The sequence below is a fragment of the Podarcis filfolensis genome (genome assembly GCF_964270895.1).
Source record: "Podarcis filfolensis genome assembly, chromosome: 11".
In the NCBI taxonomy this organism is placed as follows: domain Eukaryota; kingdom Metazoa; phylum Chordata; class Lepidosauria; order Squamata; family Lacertidae; genus Podarcis; species Podarcis filfolensis.
Genome location: NC_139613.1, coordinates 430,520 through 457,733, shown reverse-complemented (window position 1 = coordinate 457,733; position 27,214 = coordinate 430,520). Strand labels below are relative to the sequence as shown.

The 27,214-nt window shown below is 54.6% G+C and overlaps 1 protein-coding gene across 3 annotated transcripts; it reads right to left on the bottom strand.

Annotated features, from left to right (window-relative positions):
• Positions 1-2,322: 2,322 nt before the first annotated feature.
• Positions 2,323-25,680, bottom strand: TMEM8B (transmembrane protein 8B). Of its 3 annotated transcripts, none has more exons than XM_083575608.1 (13): positions 25,585-25,680; positions 19,654-19,843; positions 16,653-16,860; positions 15,466-15,599; positions 14,167-14,438; positions 12,822-13,174; positions 11,144-11,240; positions 10,847-10,970; positions 9,749-9,891; positions 8,159-8,337; positions 5,216-5,362; positions 3,561-3,677; positions 2,323-2,705 (listed from the first exon to the last, which is right to left on the bottom strand). In XM_083575608.1, the coding sequence occupies exons 1-13, from the start codon at positions 25,658-25,660 to the stop codon at positions 2,361-2,363; spliced, it is 2,385 nt and encodes a 794-aa protein (XP_083431734.1). In that variant the 5' UTR covers positions 25,661-25,680; the 3' UTR covers positions 2,323-2,360. The 3 variants fall into 3 exon arrangements, with proteins under 3 accessions (XP_083431734.1, XP_083431735.1, XP_083431736.1); XM_083575609.1 differs by having other exon boundaries at positions 19,654-19,840; XM_083575610.1 differs by lacking the exons at positions 16,653-16,860; positions 25,585-25,680 and having other exon boundaries at positions 19,654-19,744.
• Between the last annotated feature and the right edge of the window lie 1,534 nt (positions 25,681-27,214).

Genomic DNA, 27,214 nt, shown 5'->3' with positions numbered 1-27,214 from the left:
GCAAGACTTTTGATGTGAGTAAACCTTGCATTTTTCTTGTTTACTAGACGATCTGAGAGTGATGTCTTTGTTAAGTGGGAAACATAATGGGAGAAAATAATCCAAGTCTACCCAAGAATCCCTAGATATAATAATTGTTCTGGAAAGTTATGCAACCACCTGTCCTTATAGTTTCTAGAAATAAGGATGGTGATTTTTAACCCTGCTGAAATAGATATTTGCAAGAGGAAGTATAATTGCCAATTAAAACATCCTCTCCCACTTCTCTAAATCCATCCAACGCCCTGCTGCTTTTACTCCTCTCCAAGCAGCTGCTGTCCTTTTCACCTGGGGGGTTGGACCCCATAGCTCCCCTGGCATTGCTCCAAGTAGGAGGCCGGCTGTGTGGAGCTGGCCTGGATGGTCCATCTAGCATCCATCTGCAGCAATGGCCCAGGTGGTCCAGAGGTGGGGAAGGGCAACCTGGAAAGGCATGGAAGGGCGGCAGGCAGCCCTCCTCTCTCCTTTGCCCCCCAGGATCTTGGAGGCAGACTCCCTGTGGGGCTTCTAGCATTTGCTCTGCTGCCAGCTGTGACTGCTGTCCTGGGACCTTCCAGTGCAGGGGCAGGAAACATCTCCAGCCCTTCAGCTCCCTGACTTCACTCACAACTGCTGGCCTTGCTGGCTGTTGGGAATCAGAGTCCCTCAATGCCTAGAGCAGCGGTTCTCAACCTGTGGGTCCCCACATGTTGTTGGACTACAACTCCCACCATCCCTGAGCTCTGGCCTTGCTAGCTAGGGATGATGGGAGTTGTAGTCCAACAACATCTGGGGACCCACGGGTTGAGAACCGCTGGCCTAGAGGGACATGGGGGGGTCCCCTCCTGCACTCCCACCAGCCTGGCACTTTCCAAGCCATAGGCAAGATGTGTGAGTGAGAGTGTTGCATGTGCGTAGCTCACTGTGTAGCCAAAGGCACCTTGGAGAAGGCAGGTGGAAGCCTTCTTGGCAAAGAGGAGTGCCCAGAAGAAGGCAAGCAGAGGGACGGGGGACACTCCTGTTTGAGTCAGCCTCCTATGGCTACCCAGATCTGCTCCCCACAAACCTACAAGACCCCCAGAGGCGAATGCTGTGTGGGCAGCCCTGGGGGTCTGTTTCCAGCGCTTCTCTTCCTCCTCCTCCTCCCCAGTCTGCCAGGCTTTCCTCCCTCTCTCCTTTCTCCTGCCAAAACCAAGAATGAACGCCTCCCTCCTGAAGGCTCCCTGGGCACAGCTTGGGTTTTTCTGAAGGCAGCCAGGCTGAGCTGGAGAGGAGGTCATAATGCCCTCTGCCTCCTGGAACATTTCCAATGCCCGCCTAGCCAGACGCACAGGCGCTGACCTCCCGTGAGAAGGCGAAGGGGGCAAACCAAGTCATCTGGGGGAAAGCAGTCGTGAGAAAAGACACAAGAAACACCCTCAAAGCAAGCGGTGGCCCTACACCAGGGTGGCACTTGGGGGCAGCGAGTGTCATGCCCTCCCAGTCCCTGCCAGTGGCCAAGGATGAGGGGGGCTGGGCACCCGGAAGCAGTGGGGGCCTGTCCCATTCTGCCACCTGAGGCAGCAGGGGAACGTGCCGCCTTCTGCTCCCCTTGCCCTGCCCACCCAACTGCTTCTGCCACCCGAACGTGTAGAGGAGGAGGGCCTTCCGCAAAGCCTTGCCGCTTGTCTGCTCCTGTTCTGGCAGTGTTGGAAGCAACAGCACGGGCAGGGGGCTGCCTCTGGCCCTTCTGCCACCCGAGGAGGCTGCTTCACCTGCCTCATGAGTGGGCCAGCTCCGTTGGGGAGGCACCCCTTTGGCCACCCCCAGACAGGCTGCTCTCTCCTTCTTGTGGGGCAATCAGTGCCCAAAGGACAGTGTGGGCCCCACCGACAAGCCCTGGCACATTCAGGAGCCCCAGAGGCAGCCTTGCCCCACTCCTGTTTGGGGCTGCTTTGCCCCCTCGAGTCCTGGTGCTGGGGAGCTCAGCACACAGCTGCCCCCAATTCTCTTTCTGTGCCCCTCTTGCCCAGCTCCAGGCCTGTCCAAGATTATAGATCCATTGGCACCGCTGGCATATCAGATGGTCTTTCCAGCAGCCCTGGAGCCGACAAGGGGGTGACTCAGCTCCTTGTCATGGGTCGTGGTGGTTCTCCTCCTCCTTTCCTGCCCTGGCCCTGCAGGCAGCCAAGTGGGCATCCCATGGAGGAACCTTGGAATGTTACTGGTGAGGTGGGTTGGGCGCAAGCGTCCCGGCAGGTGGCATGTCTCTGGCCGTGGGGCACCGGGAGAGGGACGCTTGCCCGCCTGCCTGCAGCCCCCGCCTGCCCGCCTGCGCCCCTCCCCAGGCAGAACGGCCCCCATCAGCTGGTGCAGACGCTGGTGACGGAGGCCCCCGCCCCGGGGTCCACCAGGCCCAGCTCCTCCTGCTCGTTGATGCACAGCTGGTAGCCGCAGCCTTTCCGGCGAGGGAGGGGGCCGGCCAGGCCGGGGGACTCGGGTTTGGCCTGGGGGGGCAGCAGAAAGCCCACGCTGCCGGCGATGAGCATGTGCCAGATGCTGTGGATGTAGAAGTAGTTCTCCTCTGTCTCCACAAAGGCGTAGAGCAGCACCGCCGAGGCCGCGATCAGCGCTCCGGGCAGCAGGTAGAAGGTCCAGCGCTGCCATGTGGGAGGGTAGCAGTGCCTTCGGCGGATGCTACGTGCCGTCTGCGGAGGAAGGAGAGGGGCGTCAGGACCAGTTCTCTAGGCCCCATACAAATAAGTTCTCTATTCTGTGTCCAGGGCAGCTGTCTGCCAGCTCCATCTGGTACGCAGGATGAGACCCTCCCTGCCCACAGACTGTCTCACCAGAGTGGTGCATGCTCTAGTTATCTCCCGCTAGGACTCCTGCCATGCGCTCTACTTGGGGCTACCTATGAAGGTGACCCGGAAACTGCAATTAATCCAGAATGCAGCAGCTAGACTGGGGACTGGGAGCGGCTGCTGAGACCATATAACACCAGTCGTGAGAGATCTACATTGGCTTCCAGGACGTTTCCAAGCACAATTCAAAGTGTTGGTGCTGACCTTGAAAGCCCTAAACGGCCTCGGTTCAGTTTACCTGAAGGAGCGTCTCCACCCCCATTACTCTGAGGGCCTTCTGGCGGTTCCCTCGCTGTGAGAAGCCAAGCTACAGGGAACCAGGCAGAGGGCCTTCTTGGTGGTGGCACTCGCCCTATGGAATGCCCTTCCACCAGATGTCAAAGAGAAAAATAACTACCAGACTTTTAGAAGACATCTGAAGGCAGCCCTGTTTAGGGAAGCTTTTAATGTTTAATAGGTTATTGTATTTTAGTGTTTTGTTGGAAGCCGCCCAGAGTGGGTGGGGAAACCCAGCCAGATGGGCGGGGTATAAATAATAAATAATAATTATTATTATTATTCATGGAAACAAAGAGAGACGGACAGGATTTCAGGGGCCATAACCCCACATATGTAAGCCAGCCAGAAATCTTTGCCAAGCTGCCCTACCTGCCCCCAGCCCTTCTGGCAAGAGGGCGAGCAAGCCATGTCCCTACTCACCCAGGCGACGGCCATGATCCCTAAGGCAAAGAGGCTGGGGCCCAGGAGGTTCCAGAGCCCGTGTCGATCCAGCTGCAAGGCCATGGAGAGCAGCATGGCGCCCAGAAGGTACAGCACCTGCCCAGGGGAGAAAGTGGGGGGCTGTGTGAGTGGGGCGGAGGAACGCTTTGGTGTGGATGCTGAAGATGCACAGGTAGTGAAAGGGTTAAAACCATGTTGGCGGGCGGGAGCCGAGAGGTCTTCCAAAGATGTGGGGAGGAATGTCCTGAACTGGATTCTTCCTCTGTGCCTGAGAAGTTGCTTTTTGCTCTGTCCAATTACAGTGGTGCCTTGGTTCTCAAACGCCTTGGTTCTCAAATACTGAAAACCCGGAAGTAAGTGTTCTGGTTTCCTAACGTTTTTTGGAAGCCAGACATCCGATGCTGCTGTCGGCTATTGTTTCCACGGTGCCTGCACCAATCAGAAGCTGCTCCTTGGTTTTCAAACATTTCGGAAGTCAAACAGACCTCCGGAACATATTAAGTTTGGCACTTTTGTTTTTGCTATTTATTTTGCATTTTTGTTTTTGAGGCTTTTTCAGTTAATTTGTTTTTGCGACTGTGTGGAACCCAGTTCAGCTACTGACTGATTGACTGTGTGACTGCAGAAATGGATAAAAGCCCCCCATCCAAACAATGACTATCATCTGTGCAGGTAAGGGGGGGGGAGTACTGTATTTGTCCATGTATAAGATGCCCCCTATAAGACGCCCTGGCTGCCTCCTCTCCTCTCCTGGTGAGGCTTGTGGGATGTTAAACCCAAGAGCTATAAAGTACAACATTCCTAGAGTGACCATGCTTACACATGGGGAGTAATGTTTGTCCAGCCAGCAGGTAAACTTCCTGTTTCCTTCTGGGCTGGGACAGACTTCCTCTGCATGTGACTAGAGGTGGGCGTGGCCTCACCTGTGCAGGTAACGACAACAGCACAGGGCAGGGCAGCCATCTCTCTCTCTCTTTTTGACTACATGCATCGAAGAAGCAACATCTGCTTAGCCAAAGATGCTTCCAGCCAAGAGAAGACAAAGGGACTGTCTCCTTATGAGACAGTTTCCAGGTATATGTTACTTTTCTAAACTAAGTCTGCCTTCTGGGATCCTATTGTGAACAGAATGATGTGTGAGTAAACCTTTTTATACTTTTATAGAAGACTGTGTCGTGTCTTATCTTTTATGAGGGAATAAGGGGAAAATACCAGAACAGTTATCAGAGAGGCATTAGCGACCTGAGCTAATGCATCCACTGCGAGTTTAAAAAGGGGAATGTTACTCTGCTAAATTGTGAACTTGTTAACACAAGTTGGAAAGGCTGTAATCAAACAATATATCCTCTCCTGCATCCCTGAACAGTCCCACAAGGCTCCCCCCTTCTTCCAAGGAAGCCCCCCGCCCCCCAGCCGCATAAGTGGCCCCACTGGTCCTGCCACAAACACCTGTGACTCACTGTGGGCATCCCGCGTGGCACTGGCTCGCAAGGAAGCCCTTCCCCTGTCCTTCTTGCCAAGCTTGTTGCAGATCATAGAATTGTAGAGTTGAAGGGACCCCAAGAGTCATCTAGTCCAACCCCCATAATGGCGGAATCACAGCTAGTGACTCCCCACACCTTTGGTCACCTCACCTGCTTAATGACCATCTGGAGGCGGGCCATGGCAATGACGGTGACCCAGACGGACATGAGGGACCCCAAGAAGTCGCAGAACTGCAGCACGTCGTAGTCCATGATGCAGAAGACCACGATGCCCGGCTGGTCACAGGCGTGGTAGAACTGGAGGGACGGAATAGGGAAGGGGCAGCAGAAGCTGACTTTTGTCACGCAAAAGCTCTGCGGGACTTTCAGGTGCCACACGGCGTCTTTGCTGTTCTCGCTTCACGCGATGCCCTGACAGGGTCTGCGCTGGCACTGACTGAGCAGGAGGAGCAGAAGCGGGGGGGGGGGGTTGGGCAGTGTGGGAAGCACAAGGGAAATGCCAGCTCCCCATGTGAGAGTGAGGAAAGTGTCTGGGAAGTGGCTGAACATGAAGCAAGCTGTCAGGGCCCACCAAGAAGAAGAAAAAGAAGAAGAGTTTGGATTTGATATCCCGCCTTTCACTCCCCTTCAGGAGTCTCAAAGCGGCTAACATTCTCCTTTCCCTTCCTCCCCCACAGCAAACACTCTGAGAGACTTCAGAGAAGTGTGACCAGCCCAAGGTCACCCAGCAGCTGCATGTGGAGGAGCGGAGACGCGAACCCGGTTCCCCAGATTACGAGTCCACCGCTCTTAACCACTACACCACACTGGCTCTCAGGAATCCAGGAATCCTCTTCTCTCGTTGCTTCGAAAATGAGGCTGCAGAGCAGAAAGGCATCCCAGGGACAGAACTAGCTGTTGGTGAGGTTGGCAGTGCCAAGGCTGCAGGCCCAGGGAGGGCATTGCATTAGCAGCAGAGGCAGCAGGCCCTGGCATTGCACTGCTCAGCTCAGGTGCCAGGGAACTTGCCCCGCGGAAGCAAGAGGGCTATGGCGCCATGAAGGTTGTTAAAACCAGGAAAGGGGGGGCACTTAAACAACTCCCCAAAAAACCCAAGTCCCCACCACAGACTCTAACTAAGGCCTGGACAATGACCATTGACACAGGCACCATACATACACAACAGAAAATCAGTCCATAAAATGGTAGCAATAAGCAGATACCATATATCGTACTCTTGACAGTCCAATATAGAAATCGCCAAAATTCAATGGCTTGACCCATTTCCTTGGTTCCAAGGGCTAATGACTTCTCTGGAAGAGGGGAATCCAGGTCTCCCCTGCCTCCATAATCCCTTAAGTCTAAGGTCACATCCTCCTTCCGCCTCCACAAGGTGGGAACTTAGCCACACAACAGGAGGCAGGAGGCGATCAAGACAGAAACCCACCAGGATGGTGGATTGCATCCTGATACTTTCAAAGGAGAAGTGCAGGAAAGCCTTGCAGCCAGGGAGATGTGTGAAAACCTTTATTGTCCTTTAGGAAAGAGGGTAGTTAAAAGGTGTCAGGACCTGGGGTTACTGACAGGGGTGGGGGAGGGGCGCAAGTTTCTACATGCCAAACCCTCCTACTCTGTGATATATTTGTGATGTGTCGATGATGCTGTTGAAGAATGTATTATGGGAAATTGGGAGAGGTCTTAAAAGTTCACACAACCCCATGCTCAGGGTTCTTACTCCATGTGTGTGTGAACCCTGCTGCAACAAATAAAGATCCGGTCTACTGACTGCTGTTTGCTTCTTTACTTGGCAGGAGACTCCTTCTTTCGCTGACCAGGAGAAACCCGTGGGGAGCTGCACCCCAACAAGCTGGGCAGTGGAGCAAACCTGCACCCAGAATTTCCCCTTAACAATGTGCACAGGAGCTGAGCTGCGCTTTCCCTGAGTGTAAGTGCTGCAGTTTTGCTTCATTTTAACTTGGCTGCAGACTCCTTTTGAACCTGACTGATTTCTGGACCCACAGGGCTAGACCCTGCCGAAGCTGGGTGATAGGAATTTTGAGGTCTTAGACCTCAGTTAAATGTTCCTAAGTGTACCAACCAAGCACGTACAGAGATCAGCACAGGAAGACTGACCTGAAACCATTTTGATTCCCAAACTGAGCAAATGTTTTCTCTGCAAGGTCAAAGGAAAATGGAAAAGCCTCCCCATTGTCTTTTCTTCACAAATCCTGTCTTAAGGACACATTTAAGATATGAATAGGGTGTGAGCCTGTGACTGGCTCAGGAACTAAGTATTTATCATTACAAAAGAGTGGCCAGGCTCCCCAGGCAATCCAATCAAGTGACCATTAAACAGGTAACCTGGCAGAAAGGAGGTAAACAAAGCACTCAGATTTCTGCTGTAGGTATACCTTTCTGTGATGTAGGTATGATGTATCTGGGGGGTGGCCTTATGTTACACCCCTTCTGTGATGTATGTATGATGTATGGAGGGGTGGTCTTGCACTCCAGGGCAGGGAATTTAAAATATATATAAGGGCTTGCGCGCCATTGTTCTGGGTTCCTCTTCCTCTCCTGCGTGTGAGGGGAGCACCCTGTTGCAACAGGTCAATAAAGATCAGGCTTACTAGCTGCTTTGCTTCTCAATATTCTCTGCTTGGCCTCTGTTATTTTCTCCTACCGATAGAGAACCTACATAAGGACTCTATATGGGCTCTTGGATACCCCATAAGGGAAAAGGGCAGATTTTGTTTACGACAGCTGGGAAACCCCTTTTGCAGGGGTACCCCAAGTTTTATTGCTCTTTAACGTGTTGGGGCTCAGTGTCGTGCAGTCAGTGGCCTGGGGGACTAGGCTGGTCCCCTCAATGTTCCCAGTAAACTAGAGTATTAAGGCCTGGCGCCTCCTTCCCCAAACCCAGGAAGCTTCTGCTCGGCTTTCGGGCAGGAGGTGCAATCCTCTGATTGACACACAAACCCCCCAATTGCCTTCACAAGCGTCGCCTCTGGGCCTACCTGTTCCCCTCCGACCAGTTTCACTGCATGCCGCTGTTGGGGCTCCTGGCAAGACCTCTTGGGCCTGGACCGCCCATCCCTCCTGCCCCCTGCCACTCACCGTGGAGAAGAACATGGTGAAGATGTAGACAGCAGCCTCCAGGATGTAGTTGCTCCGGACAGCGATCACCACCGGAGGCACAAACATGAGGTTGCTGAGGCAGAGAAGGAGGGTGGAGAGGAGCTGGAAGCCGTAGGAGAAGGCGGCTGTGTTGTCCGTGCAGCCCCAGCCGCTCCAGCCTGAGAGAGAGAGAGGAGTCAGGGCTGGCAGCCACAGGGGGGACCCAGAACAAGAGATGCTGCCCATAGGGATTGTTCTTAGGTAAATAAGGTAAGTAAGGTATACTATTCATTTCATCAAATCGTAAATTTCAACAGAAGTAACTCATAAAGTTCAACAAACGAGCAAAGCAGAAGACCCAGTGGATCAGATCATTCCATAGCTGTCAAGCGTCCCTTACTTGGCGGGACAGTCCCTTATCCCAGCGCCATGTCCCGCTGCTGTCCCTTATTGATGAGGCTTCGTTTGGCTGCTAGCTGGGTTTTCTGCCTTTGGCTCAGAGGGGCTGGGAGGTTGAACATACCTGTGCCTGGAAAATCCCTTATTTTGGCTGCCGATCCTTTATTTTCGAGGCTGCTGGTCCCTTATTTTCAAATCTGTAAGTTGACAGCTATGGATCATTCTCTAGTCAGTTCATGCATAAGGTCCATCTGTGCAATAGTGTCTGGGCTTCATCAGTAGGTAAAGCTCATATGTGATATTACAGGATGGCGAAACAAGACCAATATTCTGGAAATCCTTGTCTTAGACTCTGTGAAAGGATTCTGTAACAACCTTTTATGTAGATTGTTTGGACCTTATGAACAGACGGGTGGAATAGACACTATTACACGGATGGACCTTATGCATGAACTGACTAGAGAATGATCTGATCCACTGGGTCTTCTGCTTTGTTCGTTTCTTTACATTATGATTTACTTCCGTTGAAATTTACGATTTGATGAAATGAATAAAGGTAAGGGTAAAGGGACCCCTGACCGTTAGGTCCAGTCATGGCCAACTCTGGGGTTGCGGCGCTCATCTCGCTTTACTGGCTGAGGGAGCCGGCGTACAGCTTCCGGGTCATGTGGCCAGCATGACTGAGCCGCTTCTGGTGAACCAGAGCAGCACACGGAAACGCCATTTACCTTCCCGCCGGAGCGATACCTGTTTATCAACTTGCACTTTTGGGCATGCTTTTGAACTGCTAGGTTGGCAGGAGCAGGGACTGAGCAACGGGAGCTCACCTGTCGCGGGGATCTGAACTGCCAACCTTCTGATCGGCAAGTCCTAGGCTCTGTGGTTTAACCCACAGTGCCACCTGCGTCCCTGATGAAATGAATAGTATACCTTATTTACCTAAGAACACAGCCGGTTACGTCTCATGTGTTCATTATGCTTTATGTGACCATAGGTTTGTTTGTTGTTGTTCTGCCATTAGGGATTGAGCCTGAGACCTCCCACTGAGCTGTGGCCCCTCCTTCTCCTCCCGGGCTCTGGGGACCGGGCAGAGCAGGGCAGCTGAGAGGATGGTGGCATCACCCGGCCTCCCTGGGGTCGCAGGTGGGCCAGGCTCCCCGCTCTGCAACCCAGACTCCCAGAGCAACTCACCCGCTTTGCACTCGCAGGCCGCATACAGGTAGTTGTTGGTGCGCAGGAGCTTGCACTGGCCGTAGGGGCCGCAGTCGTTAATGCAGGGGGACAGATAAGTGCGCAGGTAGACCTCGGCCGTCACGTTGCCACAGGGCTCCAGTCTGTCAGGGAAGGGGAGAAGGAAGGCAGCTGAGGATGGGGCAAGGGATCAGGGGCACTGCAGGGTGCCTGTGGGAAGGGGCCTGAAAGGGAGGGAGGCTGTGTGGTGTAGGGGTTAGAGTGCTGGGTTAGGACCTGAGAGAACAGGGTTCAAATCCCCACTGGGTGCCTTTGGAGCCAGGTGCTGCCTCTGCCTAACCTACCTCACCAGCTTGTTGTGTGAGGATTAAATGATGAGTGGGAGGGGCACTTTGCAGGGGGTTGGACTTGATGACCCTCTGGGTCTCTCCCAAGTCTACTTGGGAGAGGCCCCTGGAGAAAAAAAGATGAAATGTTTTGTAATGTGAAATTATGATGTTGATTTATAAATAAGAATGTGATTTCTTAAGGTGATTATAGATTGTGATTATGGGAATGCAAAAGATATGTTATAGGCTACAGGAATGTCGGAAAGAGAGGTAGAAGGAAGTCCAAGCTCACTTTGAGCAAATAAGATGATGTGAATATGTGTATTGAATTAAAATGTAATATGGGAAAATTCAATAAAAATTATGTTAAAAAAAGAGATGGACTATAAATGCAACAAACAAGCAAATGGAAGGAAGCCTTTGCAGAAGAACAGGGGGGGGGCAAAAGTGTTGAAAGAACCCTCCCCCTTTCTCCGGGCCCTTCCACCCCGCCCCCTAGACAAGGGTCAGGTCTTAGTCGTCTTGCAGGTGTCGACCCCAAGCCCAGTGGGGTGCAGTGGGGCAATTCTGCTTGTGATGACAGCAAATGCACACCCGGATCCCACGGGGGGGGGGGCAGAAGTGGCTTCAGAAGTGGCATTAAGCCCCCCCCCATGTGTGTCCCTGGAAGGAAACCCCCCCCCCCCGTTCCAGCCAGCCCCTGCTGGAAAAGAAGGAGCCTTGGGGGGAGGGCAGGGGGGGTCATCGCCCCTCCTGCTGGCAGCCTCACCCACGGTTGGCGGCACAGAGCATGCGCAGACTCAGGTACCAGCTCCCAGTCTGGGGGTACGGGATCCGCAAGCGGGTCAGGGGGGCCGTGGCGTTGATGGACAGGAGGTACCCTGCCAGCAGCTCTGCCAAGGGAGAGGAAAGCAGCAGGTGAGCCCAAAGGGTGGCCCAGAACGTCACCCGCTGGCCACCCACCCACCTTCCCCGCCTGGCAGGGGCTGCTCCCCTTCACTCTGCAGGGAGGGCAGCCCTGGCAAGCCACGGGGCTGAGGGGAGGTTAACCTGGCCTGAGCCTTACCTGTCTCGCAGGTGACTGAGGAGTTCTCTTCGGACGCCAACGGGACCTCGTGATTCAGGCAGGCAAAAACGGTGGCGTTCTCCCCTCGCAGAGAGGACTGTGGAAAGAGACGGCAGCCTCTGATCTTACTGAGTTGTCAAATGCGCCATTGGGCTACTAGCCACCTGGGCTAGTAGATGTTATAAGAAAAACTACTCCTTTTCCCTTATGGGTACCCAAGAGCCCGTACAGAGTCTTTATTAACTGTTGTAACAGGGTCCCCCGCTCACCCCACGCAGGGAGGGAGGAGAGGAACCCAGAACATTGATGTGCAAGCTCTTATATAGACTTTTGAGATTGCCCACCCTGTAGCTCAAGACCACCCCCCAAAGCACATCACAGAAAAAGGTGGTCTCCAGCAGAAATTGGAGAGTGTTGCTTCTCTCCTGTCTGCCAGGATACCTGATAAGGCCTTATCTGATTGCCTTTTCTGGGTAGCCTGGCCATTCCTTCGAGGTGGTAAATACTTAGTCCCTAATTCTCTTGTGCCTATTGAGAGTGTGCTCAGCTGAACAGATAATTGCCAGACTGTATTTACAGGGAGGTGTAAGCAGCCCCTACAGTCAAAAGACCATTGGAAAGCTTTCCCCTTTTCCTTCCTCCTTGCAGAGAAATATTTGAGGTCCATTTGGGAGAGTCAAAATGGCTTCAGGATTGTTCTCCTGTACTATTTCAGACACGTGGTTTGTATACTTATGTATGAGTTTGCCTTGTACATTTATGAACATTTAATTTTTATATATAAGACCTTAGAATTCCTATAACAAAGCCACCAAGAGCCCTCCCCTCCGCCATGGATTTGTTCATATATATATGAAACGTTCCTAACTGCATATATAAACCACACATCTGAAGCAGCACAGGAAAACAGCCCTGAAACCACTTTGACTCCCAAACTGACCAAATGTTTTCTCTGCAAGATCGAAGGAAAATGGAAAAGCCTTCCCATTGTCTTTTCCTTCACAAATCCTGTCTTAAGGGCACATTTAAGATATGAATAGGGTGTGAGCCTGTGACCTGGCCCAGGAACTAAGTATTTATCATTACAAAAGACTGGCCAGGCTCCCCAGGGTCTCCAATCAAGTAATCATTAACAGGTAACTTGCCAGACAGGAGATAAACAATGCACTCAGATTTCTGTTGTAGACCACCCTTTCTGTGATGTAGGTATGATGTTTCTGGGGGTGGTCTTGGACTCCAAGGCAGGCAATTTAAAATGTCTATATAAGGGTGGGCACACCTTTGTTCTGGGTCCCTCCTCCCTCCCACGTGTGGTGAGTGAGGACCCTGTTGCAATAGATCAATAAAGATCAGGCTTACGAGCTGCTTTGCTTCTCAATATTCTCTGGTTGGCCTCTATTATTTTCTCCGACCGAAGGAGAACCTACAAAGGACTCTGTAAGGGCTCTTGTGTTCCCCATAAGGGAATAAGGGCAGATTTTTGTTTATTACAACGCCATTGGGGTTGGGGTCTTGGCGGGGAGCTAATTCCATGTTCAGCCTCAGCACCCCCACCCTCCTGCTGGGGCCCCTCAGGCTTGAGCTCCCTGCTCCCCATTAGCTGCTTCCTTGCCAGCGCTTCCCTTGCCCCTGCCCACTCTGAGGTCCCACAATCCGAGGCCCCCCCCCCGAGACTCACCACATTCAGCCTGAGCTCCAGGTTGAGGGCTCCTCCGCTGTCCAGGATGGGCAGGAGGTTGATGGCAAAGATGGCCGGTCGGTCGGGGGGCACCGAGACGTTGGGGCCAAAGAAGATGTAGAAGTGGACGGAGAAGGTGTCCAGCTCGTTGCGCAGGGTGGGGCGGATGGGGCGGCAGCACTCGCTGGCTGCTGGCCCTGGGCTGGGTGCCGGGCGCTGGGTGCTGTTGAGCACAGAGGGGGGCAGGACCTCTGCCAGGGGCAGCCCCCCCATGGAGCCAAAGGAGTGGGGCATGTTCAGGTTGGAGCCAGGCAGCTGGAAGAGGGCGCGAACCAGGCCAGTCCGAGAGCAGTCTGGGGGGGGGAGCAGAAGAGGGGCAGGTCAGGGGACAGGTCTGGCAGGGCCCCCTCACCCCCACTAGGTCTGTCTGTCTGTTTGTCCCCTCCCCTGGCTCCCAGACCTCCCAGGCTCTGAACCCACGCTGGGCAAGGGCCCCGAACGCCCCCCCCCAGCCTTGCACTGCTTGGAGATTGTGGTGATGTGTAATGGTATTATTTCAATGTAATAATAATATTATAATAATTTAAAATTTATACCCGCCCATCTGCAGTCAAACCAGCAATCCATGTTTTGCTAGACAGGCACATGATAGGAGCTGAAGCTCACGGAGTTTTCCTGTAAGTTTGCAAGAGGAACTGCGTGAGAGAGACTCCCACTGTGCCCTGACAGGCACAGAGCTATAGATATTCTCCTTACCTGCAAGGTCTCCTCCTCGTCTCTTCACCACCAAGCCAGAAATGTGAGGTCATCTGCTAAGTCTGAGTTCCAACTCAAGCTAGACTTATGGATGCCTTGTACCATTGTAAGCCTGTCTGAGCAAAGCTGCGATATCTGAGTATTCTGATTACAGGTAGGTAGCCGTGTTGGTTTGCCATAGTCGAAACAAAATAAAATAATTAAAATAAAATAAAATAATTATTTCCAGTAGCACCTTAGAGACCAACGAAGTTAGTTATTGGCATGAAGAAGTGTTCATGCACACGATAGCTCATGCCAATAACTAACTTAGTTGGTCTCTAAGGTGCTACTGGAAGGAATTTTTATTATTTTTATTATTTTAATTGTTTTATTTTGTTTTGAGTATTCTGAGTAAATGTTATTTGCCCCCTCCAGGGCAGTCCTCCTCCTCACCCACCCCGATTCCTCCTTAGCTGAGGATTGAAGGAGCCTCTCTTGTTCCTGTCTGCTTGCAGATTCCCAGGATGCCTTTGTAGACCCCCCCCGCCTGCTCTGCCCCTCCTGCCCCAGTTCCTCCCACCTCACAGACACCCAGCCCCTCGCTCACCCTTCAGCTGCACCACCAGCTGGAAGTTGACGTTGGTGGCCACTCCCAGGTACTTCTCCACCAGGATGTAGTACCAGTTCTGCCAGAAGGGGAGGTCCAGGGCCAGGCGGCAGGTGGGGCGCCCCCGGCAGTCCACAGCGGTGGAGTTGTGCAGGGGGGGCGCCTTGCCACGCACTTTCAGCCACAGCGGGCAGCCCTCCCCGCTCTGGTTGGCGCCGTGGCAGTTCCTCAGCTGCACCAGCACCCGGGATGTGTAGCTCGGGATGAAGACCCTGGAGAAGGCAGGAGGAGGAGGTTAGTTGGTTGGTTGGTTGATTGGTCCAAGGATCTAAAGGGCTCCCACCCTGCCTGTCAGCCCTGGCTCTCCCTTCAGAGAGAAGCAAAGTGCCTTTGAGCCCCAGGACTCATTCCTGGGGGGGGGGAGGGGGGCTCTGAGCCAGGAGGAGCTCATCCCAGGCTGCCTGCAGGGGGCCAGCCCTACCATGAGGCCGTGTGAGGTGGCTGCCTCAGGTGACAGATGCAGAGGGGCAAAGAACAGACTGCTGGGCGTGCACCATGGGCTGGTTATGCCAGCCTCGGTGGAGGAAGCTGCTGGCCCACTCCCAGGGAGGAAGGAAGAGTCAAGGGCCAGTCTGGCCAGAATGGAGGGGGGCATTTCTCCATTGCCATGTGTCTGGCACTGGCCCCCTCCTGCTGCGCAAGGAAAAGTGGGGTTTGGGGAAGAACTAGGGGGCAACTCAGGAGACCCTTGGCTTTTCTTTAGGGATGCAGTTCCAGTCCTTGAGACTGCAAAGTGTTGAGTGTTGGGGGGGCAGGATTACTGGGGGGGCACCTCAGGACCCTGCATCACTCCTTCCTGTTTGCCATGTGGACTTCCAAGGAAAGGCAAGGTTGAATCCAGCAGGAAGGCTGGGACCTGCATTAATTGATTATGAGAATCAAGCAAGTCTTCCTGTAAGTGTCCCACAGCATGATTAATTATGCAAATGAGGTCACTCTTCATGCAGATGCACCTCTAGCATTATTCATTATGCAAATGGGGTCACTCTTTGTCTATATGCCCCTCTAGCATTATTAATTATGCAAATTAAGTCACTCTTCCCATAGGTGTCCCTCTGGCATTATTAACTATGCAAAGGAGCTTATTCTTCCCATAGGTGCCCCTTTAGCATGATTAATTATGCAAATCAAGTCGCTCTTCCCCTGGGAACCATGCTAGCATTTTCCCTCCTCCTCCTCTTCCCTACAAGCAGGGGCAGGGCATCTGGGGGGCTGGCGCTGTCTCCTTTGCGCACTCACTTGTACAGCAGGGAGCGGTTGTGGGGGGAGAGGACGTGCTCTGTCACATAGCCGGGGTACAGCACCCCAATCCCCACCAGGCGCTGGACGATGAGCTGGGGCTGGAAGAGGTACTGGCAGTCCTCAGCGAGGCCCTGTTGGCGGGGGGGGGCACACGGTTAGAAGGGGGACCCCCAGCACCCTCAGTCGGGCGAGTGGCCCAGATTCACCACCAGAACTTTCAGGAGGACCCACACCCACACAGTTGCCAGGATGACACCAAGCTGGCAGCCAGGCACCCCACCCCCAGCAAGCTATAGGTTGCCCAATCACAGCAGCACAGTATTCCACCCCCCCAAGCCTGCTCCCTGGTGATCAGCTGTGATTCCACTGGGCTGCACCAATTGCCCCTCTCCCTAAACCTCCTGCGCTAATTATTTTATTTTATTTTATTTTATTTTATTTTATTTTATTTATTTATTTATTCATACATACATACATACATACATACATACATACGTACGTACCCTGCCCATCTGACTAGGTTTCCCCAGCCACTCTGGGCTGCTTCCAGCAAAATATAAAAATACAATATAAAAATACAATATGTGGGTAGGTGGAGGCCCTGTGCCTAAGACGTTGGATGCTTGGTTGTAGTGGGGCTGGCTCGGAGCTGGGGCTGAAGGCAAGGAGCGGCCCAAGAGGGGGCTGGAGGTGGTGAGTGGGGCTGGGCTGCTGTAATTCATCCCCAAGAGTCGAGCCACAATGAGCTGCCTTGCACTGGGCCAGATTCCCTTGGAGCTCATGGGCGCTCCTTCCTTGGAGGTTTTCAAGCCGAGCTTGGACGGCCGTCTGTCAGGGATGCTTTAGCTGAGATGCCTGCATCCAGGGGGTTGGACTAGATGACCCCTCAGGGTCCCTTCCAACTCTATGAGACCACTTGTCCTCACAGCCCAGGGCTTTTCACCGTGACTGCTTGCCGCATCTCACTGCTTCAGGTCTTCCCCAGCCCTAGTCAAGAGACTCTCTTAACTGAAGGAAAAGCCTTAATAAAAACTATTTAACAAATAATAATGAAGGAGTCATCCTCACCTAGGGCCGGCCCACCCATGAGGCAAGGTGAGGCAGCCGCCTAGGTCAGGAAACTCTGTGACCCTTCCCCAGCCCAGCCCTGGCTGGCCAGCCGAGAGGCTGAGCGGCTTCCTCACCTTGACGGAGATCTTGCCCTGCTCTTTGGGCAGGTGGGCAGCCAGGAACCAGTCCCCAGGCAGAGGGCTGGTGATGTTGAAGACGCCTGTGGTCCGGTTGGGCAGGGTCCAGGTGAGCGTGAGGGCAAAGGAGCCTGGCACAGCCGTATCCCGGGGGAAGTGGGTGCGCAGAGGGTTGATGACGGGGGGCGCCCCAGAGCGGAAGTACCTGGCAAGGAAAGAGGGGGAAGGTGAGCAGCAGAGCCAGTGTGTGTGTGTGTGTGTGTGTGTGTGAGAGAGAGAGAGAGAGAGAGAGAGAGAGAGAGAGAGAGAGAGAGAGAGGTCAGGGGAATTCAGGGGGGGGGAATGGGGAAATTAGGGGGCGGGTGGGTGTCTTTATTGATTTATTCCATCCTGTGCCCAGGCCAGCAAGCTACAAAACAGCAACAGCAACACATTCAAAACTCAAATGAGGGGTGATTGAGTCATAGACTTCTAGAATTGTAGAGTGAGAAGGGACCCTGAGAATCATCTAGTCCAACCCCCTGCAAGGCAGGAAGATGCAGCTGTCCCATATGGGGATCGAACCTGCAACCTTGGCATTCCTAAACTCTCTTTTGAGTTGGGGAAATCTACCCCCAGTGTAGCCCAAGCAGATTCCTGTCCAGCCTCTCTCTTTTGGGGGGGGGGGCTCCCAGGACAGAGTCTCCAAGCCGGCCATGGCCCCCTTGACAGCCCTCCCTATGGCCAATCTAGTCTGAGGCAAGTACAGTCCATCTTCCCCTCCTCCTTTCCTTCCCAGAAACAGATGCTGGCCTGCTTGCCATCCCATCAACACCTCCAGCCAAGCTTCAGGCCATCAGGGCTGTTGGAGGCAAAGAGAGTGTTTGGGTGCATTCGTGCTCCCCCATGCCTGGAATAGTCTGGGAAATGTTGTGGAAGCTCATTCCCCTCTCTGTCCCATCTCCTTCAACACTGGGGGGCTGCAGAACCTCTGCTGCAGGTTTGCCTGACAGGCGATGCCAAAATGTGACAGGTGGGCCACCCTGTGATCCCCCCCCCATTGCCATGCATCAATCTCCCCTGCCCCCACCCCCCGCCCGGCCTGGCCTGGCTTCCCCCACCGTGAGCCCCTGTGGGAGGGAGGAGTGGGACCCCCTGCCGGAGAGGGGGGCTGGTTTCTTCTCCCCCAGGCTTGCTGGGGACTTGGCAGGAAGTGATTTTCCATCCTCTTTCCCCATTTTCTCCTGCGGGGAAGCAGATGGCGACGGGAGGGGTAGGGGAGTGCTCCGGTTGCCTTGGAGAAGCAACCATCGCTTCTTTCCTTCCACTTATTCTTTCGAAATTTCATTTCAGTGCTGGGTTATTAATATTGATCTTCAGCGTTGTGGTCTGTGTGTTTGTGTGTGCGTTTGTGTGTTTGTGCTCACGTCTCTGTGTGTGCGGCTTGGTAGGGAAGGAGCAGGAAGATGACTCATGCGGAAGATGGTTCCCTATCTGGAAATCTCAGGAAACATTCCAGGCAACAGATGGTCCTCTTGGCCAATGCCTCTTCCACCCTCTGAGGCTGGCCAGAGGTGCGCACCAGAGCCACCTCTTTCGGGGAAGCCATGACCACCGAAGAGGCCCAAGGGTGCTTCAGGTCTATGGGGAGGTGCCCAGGTCCTTCCCCCTGCCTCCTGCTGCACAGACGTGGTGAGACAGCGGGGACTTCTCCTCAACAGAAATCTCCTTGCCATAGCTATCCATAATATCCATAGATTCTGGTATATAGGATGACTTGTTAACCCTGGAAAAGAGGTTAAAAAGTCGGGGGTTGTCTTATAAGCCAAGTATGGCTGTGGTGGGCGGCAGGCTCCGCTCCGCGCCGGGAGGAAGCTGCCCAGCCATGCTAAGCCGGCTTCACTGGGCGGCTTCCTCCCGCCGTGGAGACCACCGCCCACTGCTGCTGCCCAGCGAAGCTGCCGAAGTGTATAAGATGACCCCCAAATTGACAGCTGCCAATTTGGGGAGTTGTCTAAAATGCCCAGTCGCCTAATACACCGGAATCTACGGCACCATATTTTTCGCTCCATAAGACGCACTTTTCCCCCTCCTAAAAAGTAAGGGGAAATGTGTGTGCGTCTTCTGGAGTGAATGCAGGCGGGAGGCTTTGCTCAGTGCTCCCTTTAAAGAGCCGCGTGGAGCGTGTGTGCTGGCTTTTCCCCAAGGAGGGCAGCCCATCAATCCCTCCTCCCTCCTCGGGGAAAAGCCCCCAAGAGCCACACACACACGCTCCGCGCACTCTTTAAAGGGAGCGCTGAGCAGAGCCTGTGTGCGGCTCTTGCTGGCTTTTCCCTGAGGTGGGAGAGGGGACAGACGGGCTGCCCTTTGTCCCTTCCCCACCACACAGAAAAGCCGCACTCAGGCTCGGCTCTTTAAAGGGAGTGCTGAGCAAATTCAGAATATTTTTTTCTTGTTTTCCTCCTCTAAAAACTAGGTACATCTCATGGTCGGGTGCGTCTTACAGAGCGAAAAATATGGTAGATCACTGCAATGCATTATACAAAGGGCTGCTTTTGAAGTCTTCCCAGAAACTTCCATTAGCCCTGAATCCTCACTGGGGCAGCTTGAAGGAATGGGCCTCAACAGCCCCACTGGCTCCAGGTCCTTCTCCAGGCTCAATCACCTTTCAGTCCATAGCTTGGCCTGGGGGGTCCCTCAAGGACTCTGTCCCCATTTGTGCATTGAGAGCCCCATCAGAGACATTTCTCCAGGTGCCTCCACCATCAGAGATGAGGGCAGCCTTCCCCAGGCAGGCTCATGAACCCTCTCCAATCTCATTGCAACATAGGCACCACAGGAGGATGCAAAAGGAGGAGGCAACACCCAGCTCTTTCTCCTGGAAGCAGCCGGGACCCTGTCCCAAACCCAGCACTGCCCACTCTGGTGAAGCTGTGGGCACAGGGGCGGCAGGAGTCTGTGCAGCCAGGAGGCTGAGGTCCCTCCCTCCCTCCTTGCCCCACCTTGTCCCCTGACTCACACAGTGATGCTTCGGTCTGGGCACTGGTCCCCAAAGGTGCCCCCCTGCTCTTTGAAGGTGATGAGGTTCCAGACGGCCACCACCGTGTCCTCTGGGATGCGGAAATGGAAGAGCTCGATGCTGGTGAAGGAGCGGAAGGGGTTCAGCTTGCGGGGGGTCCGGGTGAAATAATCGGTGACGAAGAGGCCTTCTGAGAGAGAGGAGAGGAGAGAAGTGGCAACACTGGACCTCCTCAGAGTAGCCCTTCCTTCCCCCACCCTCTCTACCAGTCTGCACAGAGCACTCAAAATCCCATGTTCGCTAGGTGAGCAAAGGATTAAGATACATGGAGTTTCCTGCACAGTCCCAGGCACTCTTGTGAGGTCACTTCCTCTGCTTGTTCAGGTGGGAAGGGAAACAACAGGAATATCACTTTCTGCCACCTGAGGAACAGCTTCTTTCTTTCTCGTCATGCAGCCACAGGGAGAGGATACGGGGCCTGGGCACAGATCTTTGATCTAAACCAGGCATAGGCAAACTTCGGCCCTCCAGATGTTTGGGACCACAATTCCCATCATCCCTAGCTAACAGGACCAGTGGTCAGGGATGATGGGAATTGTAGTCCCAAACATCTGGAGGGCCGGAGTTTGCCTATGCCTGATAAACCATATATTTTGTCATCTAGAAATCTGTTTTCCTGACTTATTTCACTGTTATTTTCAGCTTGATTCACAACTGCAACTTTATGTGATTCAGCAATATTTTTATATTCTTACATTGCAGACTTCTGTGTTGTTACTTTGTTCAGAGGGATAATTGTAGAAAGTGACATAGCTTTGTCCCACGTTTCCGTGTTAACACTGCAAAGGGTGGTATATTTTTAACTTTGTTAAACCAGACTCTAATCTTGCTCAAGTGAGTAAGCAGAAGGATAATTAATAACTAATATATCCTATTATACTTTCCAAATCCATCCCAACCATTCTCCCCCTTTATGTTGCAATGCCCTGCCATGTGGCCAGCCCCGCTCCAGACATCTCTCACAGGGGCAAACAGTCAGTGAGCCCCACGCATTCGCTTTTCCAGCCCTGCCAGGAATTAGGCCCATTGATCCAGCCCCTGCCATACGCCCCTGTCTAGGTCAACCCCAAATGGCAGACCAAAGCTAGAAATGAGAATCTCTCTCACCCCCAACCCAGGAGAGGATCAATACACAATCCTTGTCCTTCCCAGTTGCTGCCCCTCCCTCCACACACCTTGCGCACCTGTGTGAGACGCAGCCATGAGCACGCTGGAGGGGGGGGCAACGCCTCGCTCCCCACCCAAATCGGCCCTCTTCCTTGGAAGATTAACAGATCTCCTTCCAGCTGAGAGAGAGAGGAGACTTTGAGGTCCTCCTAGGAGTTGGCCAGGCTGGTTCCCACCAAAGGTCCAGGTCCAGGACAGGGCGCAAAAACTGCACCTCTCCACTCTGGCTCCTCTGGCGAGGGTGCAAGGCAGCTTAGGTGCACCTCTGCTTTTAGGGCGCGGTATTGACATAACCCTCAAACACCGTTTAGTGGAAGGAGACTTTCCTTCAGCAGTCCTCAGAGCAGAGAGCCTTCCGTCAAGCTCCTGCCCTGGCCAGCCACAAACAGCCTCCACAGATCACCTGTTGCCTAACAGGTGGGCTTTGCCTGGCACTCCCTGCTCCATCCCCATGGAGCAGCCCAGATTCACTCATTTCCAGCAGGGCAGGAGGAGGAACAAGCAAGAAATCGCAAGGCCATCCTGTGCAGAGCAGCGAGATTTCTCTCCTACTCTGCAGAGGATGGAAAAAAACACGCTCCAGCTTCAGAAGTGAGAGAAGGCAGCAGCTGACAGAGAGAGGAGCCCCTGCCATGGCTGGTGTGTGGGAAGAGAGAAGCAGCATGGCTCTGGAGCGGCTTCCTTTGTTTTGCAGAAGACGGATGGGAACCTGCTCTGCTTCTCTCTGCAAGTGGGCAGCAAGGAAGGGGGAGGCCAAGACGGGCAGCTTTGCCAGTGAGGCATTAGCAGCCCCAAGGAGCCCCTAAGAAGGAATACAGAGCCTGCTGCCTCTGACCAAGGGCCCAGCTGGTCCAGCATCCTCTTCTCACAGGGGCCAACCAGGTGCCTGGAGGAAAGCAGCCAGCAGGATCTGAGCGCAAGAGCAACTCTCCCCTCTTGCAGTTGCAGGCACATGCACTAAACCCTGTTGGTGGTGCCCACCCCTTTACCCCAAATGATGAGACAAGAGACCAGAGTAGGGGTTCAAGTTGGCCACAACTTGATTGCGCTTCAGAAGTGGGGAACTTGGCACAGGCCTTGGCAGGCAACCCTCTCCGCCCGTCTGGCTGAGGATATGCAGGCAGATGAGGTCCAGTGAGAGGGGACTGCAAAGCGCAAACTTACGCAGCGTGCCCTTTCACTGTCCTCGTCCTGGGAGTTTGACCTACATGGCGCCACTGAAGCAAGTGGGGAGCACCCGCCCAGGTGAGCCCTGCTGGGTGCCGCAAACCCAGCCCACCTGTGGGGAAGGGAGGGCGGAAATTCCCAGCAGCTGAGATTGGGAAGCCTTGCTGCCTCTGACTGTGGAGAGCAGAGCAGAGCCATCCTGACATCCCCTTACTTCGTGAATTTGTGTAATCCTGTTATAAAGCCATCCAGGTTGGCAGCCTCCTGGGCGAGTGAGTTCCACACTTTAACCCTCCGCTGCATAAAAAAGGACTTTCTTTTATCTGCCCTGCATAGACTGATTCATTCTCTCTCTCTCTCTCTCTCTCTCCAACATATGAGAGTGCAGCTGCCTACAGGTTCCTGTAGAGGAATTGTTGTGGCCTTCACAGCAGTGTCTTAACACACCATGTGTGGCCTATAACCAGCCTGGCCAACAGTGTGGCTGCTTCACTCTGAACCAGCCAGAGTTTCTGAGCACTCTTCCAGGACAGCTCTTTGGGGAGTGCATTGCAGTAGTCCAAGCAAGATGTAACTAAGGAATGTCTCCATCTGGCCAGATCTGATGTCTACGCAAAAGCACTCCTGGCCACTGCTGGAGTCAGGACATCCAGGCTCAGGGCTCAGTCAGGGTGTTTATCCAAACGGCCAGCAACCCACTCCTTGACCAGATGAGCCTGTCCTTTCCTTTCTCCTAGCCAGGACCTGGTTGTCTTGCCTAGACTGAACCTGAGGTGCCTCACCCTGCTCAAGTCTATTCCCAACATCAGGTGCTGATTCAAAACTTGGTTCAAATTCCTTCAATTTAGATGGAAAGGAGGAGGAGAGTAAGCTTGGCGACACTGAACCCAAAAACCCAAAGCAACCTCACCTGTTGCCACCTTTCTCCCCCCTCCTCATCCCCATGAGTTTTGAACCTCCATCTGCACCAGCCAGCAGAGTCAACAGAAAAGAACTAGTTACAGGGAAGTAGCTGTGTTGATCTGCCGTAGTGGAAACAAAATAAAAAAATTCCTTCCAGTAGCACCTTAGAGACCAACTACGGTAAGTTTGTTATTGGTATGAGCTTTCTTGTGCATGCACACTTCTTCAGATGCACATGAAAGCTCATACCAATAACAAACTTAGTTGGTCTCCAAGGTGCTACTGGAAGGATTTTTAAAATTTTGTTTTGACTATGGCAGACCAACACGGCTACCTACCTATAACTGGAACTATGGAAGGCACCACACTGAGCCGCATGAAGAGAGAAGAACTGTGCAAGTTTTGGTCCCAGACAGCGGGAGGGCTTGAGGCTGGGCATGGCTGCCTCAGTTCAATGGCCAAGGGGTGTGCCAATTCCCAGCAGCCGCTTCCTCAGGTAGGGCTGGGCAAAGCCTGGAGAGTCACTGCCAGGCAGTGCCAACAGCACTGAGCTGGCTAGACCGAGGGCCTGGCTTGGCAGCTTCCTAGCCACCCCCTCCCTTCTCTGTGAAGCACAGTGTACCTGGGTGATTTTATATAACAAACAAGGGAGCCTGGAGCCCCTTCGCAACGGCATTGCATCTGAATCTAGCGGCCTCTCCTGAGACCTTCTGCTGCCCTTAGGATACCCAGATTTGGGGAAAGGAGATCACAGGATGGCTTCTGAACTACCTCACAGTCACGATGCTGGCAATCCCTTTCTTCCCCGCTGGCATTTGCTGGGCAAAGGCACACTCCACCTTCTAGCTGCGAATGAGCGGAGAGCGGCGACGTGCGCATTCCAAGTCTCCAGAGAAGACAAAGAGGAGATGCCTTAATGAGGGCGATCCCCTCCAAGCCTGCAGGCGAGCGGCCTTAATGGGAAATCCCAGCAGGAGCTGCCCAGACTCCGGAGCCTCCCGGGGGCGCGGAGGAGACAGCCCAGCCCGGGGGCTTTGCAGGAGCAAAGGAGCGGAAGCCCCCCCCCCCGCCCAGGCACGTCCTTGGCGAGGCGTGTTGGGAAGCGCATGCATGTAAACAGAGGAGGAGGAGGAGGCGGAGGCTCCAGCTGGATGCCCACTGCCCGGGGAGCGCGGTGCTTCCCTCCGAACAAAGCCCGCGCCTCGCACAGGGCCCAGGCTGTAAATCAGGCTAAGTGCTGTCAGCCTCCGCCATAAAATACTTTTTTGTAAGTTCAAGGGAGCACATATAATATTCTGCCAGCCATTTCCCTCTCCATGAAAATGATCTCATTATTCTTGCTGAAAGCCATCAATTACCAGGTAATTAAATGTCCTGGGATGTTAGTGACAGTATCACTAAATCTACGCCCGGAGTTATGAAGCCCGGCAAGCCACGGACGCCGCCGGCTCCAGAGAACGATCGGCGGGCAAGACCCAGGCAGGAGGGTGTCCATTAAAAATGGCAAATGTGCTCCCCCACCCCCGCGCGCATGACCTCCTATTTAACGAGGGAGGGGAGTAAGACCGGGCGGGGAGAGAGGGAAATGGGCCAGCGAAAGCGGCGGAGGCGGCAGTTCCCCAGCTGGGAGCCAGGAGAGGAATAGGCAGTGAGAGCGCCGGGGGAGAGCCCTCGTGCTTTATTTAACCAGCAGCGTAATGACGGATAATTTATTCCCGTGATTGAATTTAGACGGAGAGGACAGGAAGGGGCCACCGAGGCTACAGACAAAGGGGACTCTGTGCGCGGGGGAGAGAGAAGCGATGGTACTGAGAGGCGGCTCGGAGGAGGACAAGGCGCTTGCCTGTCAATCTCTTCCCGAAGCCCACCTGGTCCGTGTGACTCGCACATCAGGCCAAAGGGAAGCTTAAGCCCCCGGGGCGGCCGGGGCTCCCCCCCCGCACATCCTTCGACCGCTGCCCCCTCCCTTCTTCCCGACCCGTGGAGGGTCTTTGCATCGCTCCCCTCACTGTAACGTCCTCAGGGCAGAGACCTGGCGCGCGCGCGCGGCTGCCCACTTGTTTTACTCTGGAAAACAACATTATTCATTAAATTTCATCCGAAGATCACAGGGCGGTTTACAGTATAAAACGCGAACTGCTGGTAACCAGTTTACGATTCAGAGGGACACCGCTGAGGCTTCCCTGCTCGATTATCTCAAAGCCTTTGGGGTTCTTGTTATTTTAGGAGAGGGTCTTAAATCCTTAGCGGTCGGAAAGTGGCGAGCAACTCCCCAGAGAACTACCGGGTGGAGGGCAAACGGGGCCGGTCGGGCAGGCTGTGGCGACCCTCTCCCCGCCGGCCGGCCGGCCTCCCCTCCCCCAGCCAGCTGGAAGGCAGCTCCGGCTCCCGGCCGCCCCCTCCCTCCCTCCCTCCCTTTCAGCACCAGGGCGGGGACAGCACCCCGGGCCTCCCCGCAGCGGCCTCTCTTTCAGCACCACGCCGCGCTCGGACAGCTCCCGGCCGCCGCGCCCGTTTCTCTTCCCGCGGGGGAGGCGGCCGCGCCGAGCTGGTCCCGAGCCTCCCCCGCTGCAGGCGCGTTTCGGGGGGGGCGCCCTCCCTGCCTCCCCCCAGGGCTCTCCCCTCCCCACTCACCGGCCGGGCGTCCCAAGCTGAGCCAGGCGAGCAGCTGGAGCAGCAGCTGGAGCCGCCCGAGAGCCGCGCGGCCCATGCTGCGCCCGGAGCCGAGCCGAGCCGAGCCGAGCCGCCTCCCCGCCCGCCTGGACGCTGGGGCTGCCGCGCTCCAGCAACAGCAGCAGCAGCAGCCATGACGTCAGGCTCAGCTGCCGCCCGGAGCCTCCGCGCGTCCCCCATTGGCCTAGCGCACGAGGCTGCCTGGGGAGGCCACGGCCCATTGGCCGCCGGAGCTGCCCGTCACTCGCCGCTCTGCAGCGCCGGCCGCCTCCGGACCAGAGACCGGCCAGATGCTGGAAGAGGAGGAGGGGGGCGCCTTGCGGAGCTGCCCGGCTGGGGGAAGTTCGGGGGGGGCGTTCCGGGTGCCTTCGTAGTGCAAGGGAGAGACTCTGAGAGGGCCCTGGGGGTGAGCCGCCAAGCCCTCCTTCCCCCTGCCCCAGAGACAGGGTCTGCTGGGCCCACCGGGGAGTCTGGGCTCCCCCACCATCTTCCAGCTCCACAGAAGGAGCAGGAGGGCATTCCCTCCGTTGACCGGGTCGCTACCCCAAAACCAGAGTGTCCTGCCCGAGCAGAGGATGAACGTTGAAGGAGGGGGGAATGCTTGGCCCGGCCCCCGCAAAACAACTTGAGTGATTCCTCCTCGCCCCCCACGCAAGACAATTGCAGGGGAATCTGTGGAGCTTGACGCACAGACGCCCCCCTCCACGCACGTCGCTTCCACGCTTCCAGCTCAGCATGAGGCACCTGAATTCCCAGACTCGCGGGGATGACTTAAGCAGCTGCACAGCCCCGTCTGGGTGTGACCCCCCCCAGGGAGACACCGGCAGCTGCAGAGACCTGGCAGGGAGGAGCGGAGTCCCGAGTCAGCCCAGTCCTTGGGGCAGAGAGGCAGAGGCAGGGCTGGTGCCGAGCGCGCGACTCGCCACGGCAGGCGCGCGGAGTTCCTCCCTGCATGGTTTCTTCCTGCGCGCCCCCTCCGCGCTCCCGAAAGAAACACGCACGCGAACAAAAGTAACTTGTGAAGCATCCTGGGTACCATCCTGCTCAAGTAGCCGAAAAGGGTCTTCTTGAAGGTCTCTTGCTGAGCTGTGATAGTCGCTGTGTTTGGAAGGAAAGCCTGCAGGATCCACAGCCCATCTAGTCCAGCCTCCTGCTCTCCCATTGACCAGCCAGATGCCTGCGGGAAACCCAGAAGCAGGATCCGAGCACAAGGGCCCTCTGCCCTCCTCTGGGTTCCAGCCAGTGGCCTTCAGAAGCATTGCTGTCTCCAACTGCTGAGGCAGAATACAGCCCTTGTGGGGATAGTCCTCTTCTCCATGAATTTATCTAATCCTCTTTGAAAGCTGTTCAGGTTGTTGGCTAGCGCTGCTGTCTGTGGGAGGGAGTTCCACGTTTAGCTATGTGCGGCATGAAAAAGTACTTTCTTTTACAGTGGTACCTCAGGTTAAGAACTTAATTCGTTCTGGAGGTCCATCCTTAACCTGAAACTGTTCTTAACCTGAAACACCACTTTAGCTAATGGGGCCTCCCACTGCCGCCGCGCGATTTCTGTTCTCATCCTGAAGCAAAGTTCTTAACCCGAGGTACTGTT

Bases quoted from the DNA above. Each gene is read 5' to 3' on its own strand.
- TMEM8B (XM_083575608.1), bottom strand. From the start codon at position 25,660: ATGGGCCGCGCGGCTCTCGGGCGGCTCCAGCTGCTGCTCCAGCTGCTC. The intron at 9,892-10,846 runs GTGAGGCTGCCA...CTTCCCTGACAG, and splicing joins CTCTGTGCCGCCAACCGTGG to ACTGGAGCCCTGTGGCAACG. The intron at 8,338-9,748 runs GTGAGTTGCTCT...TCTCTCTCTCAG, and splicing joins GGCCTGCGAGTGCAAAGCGG to GCTGGAGCGGCTGGGGCTGC.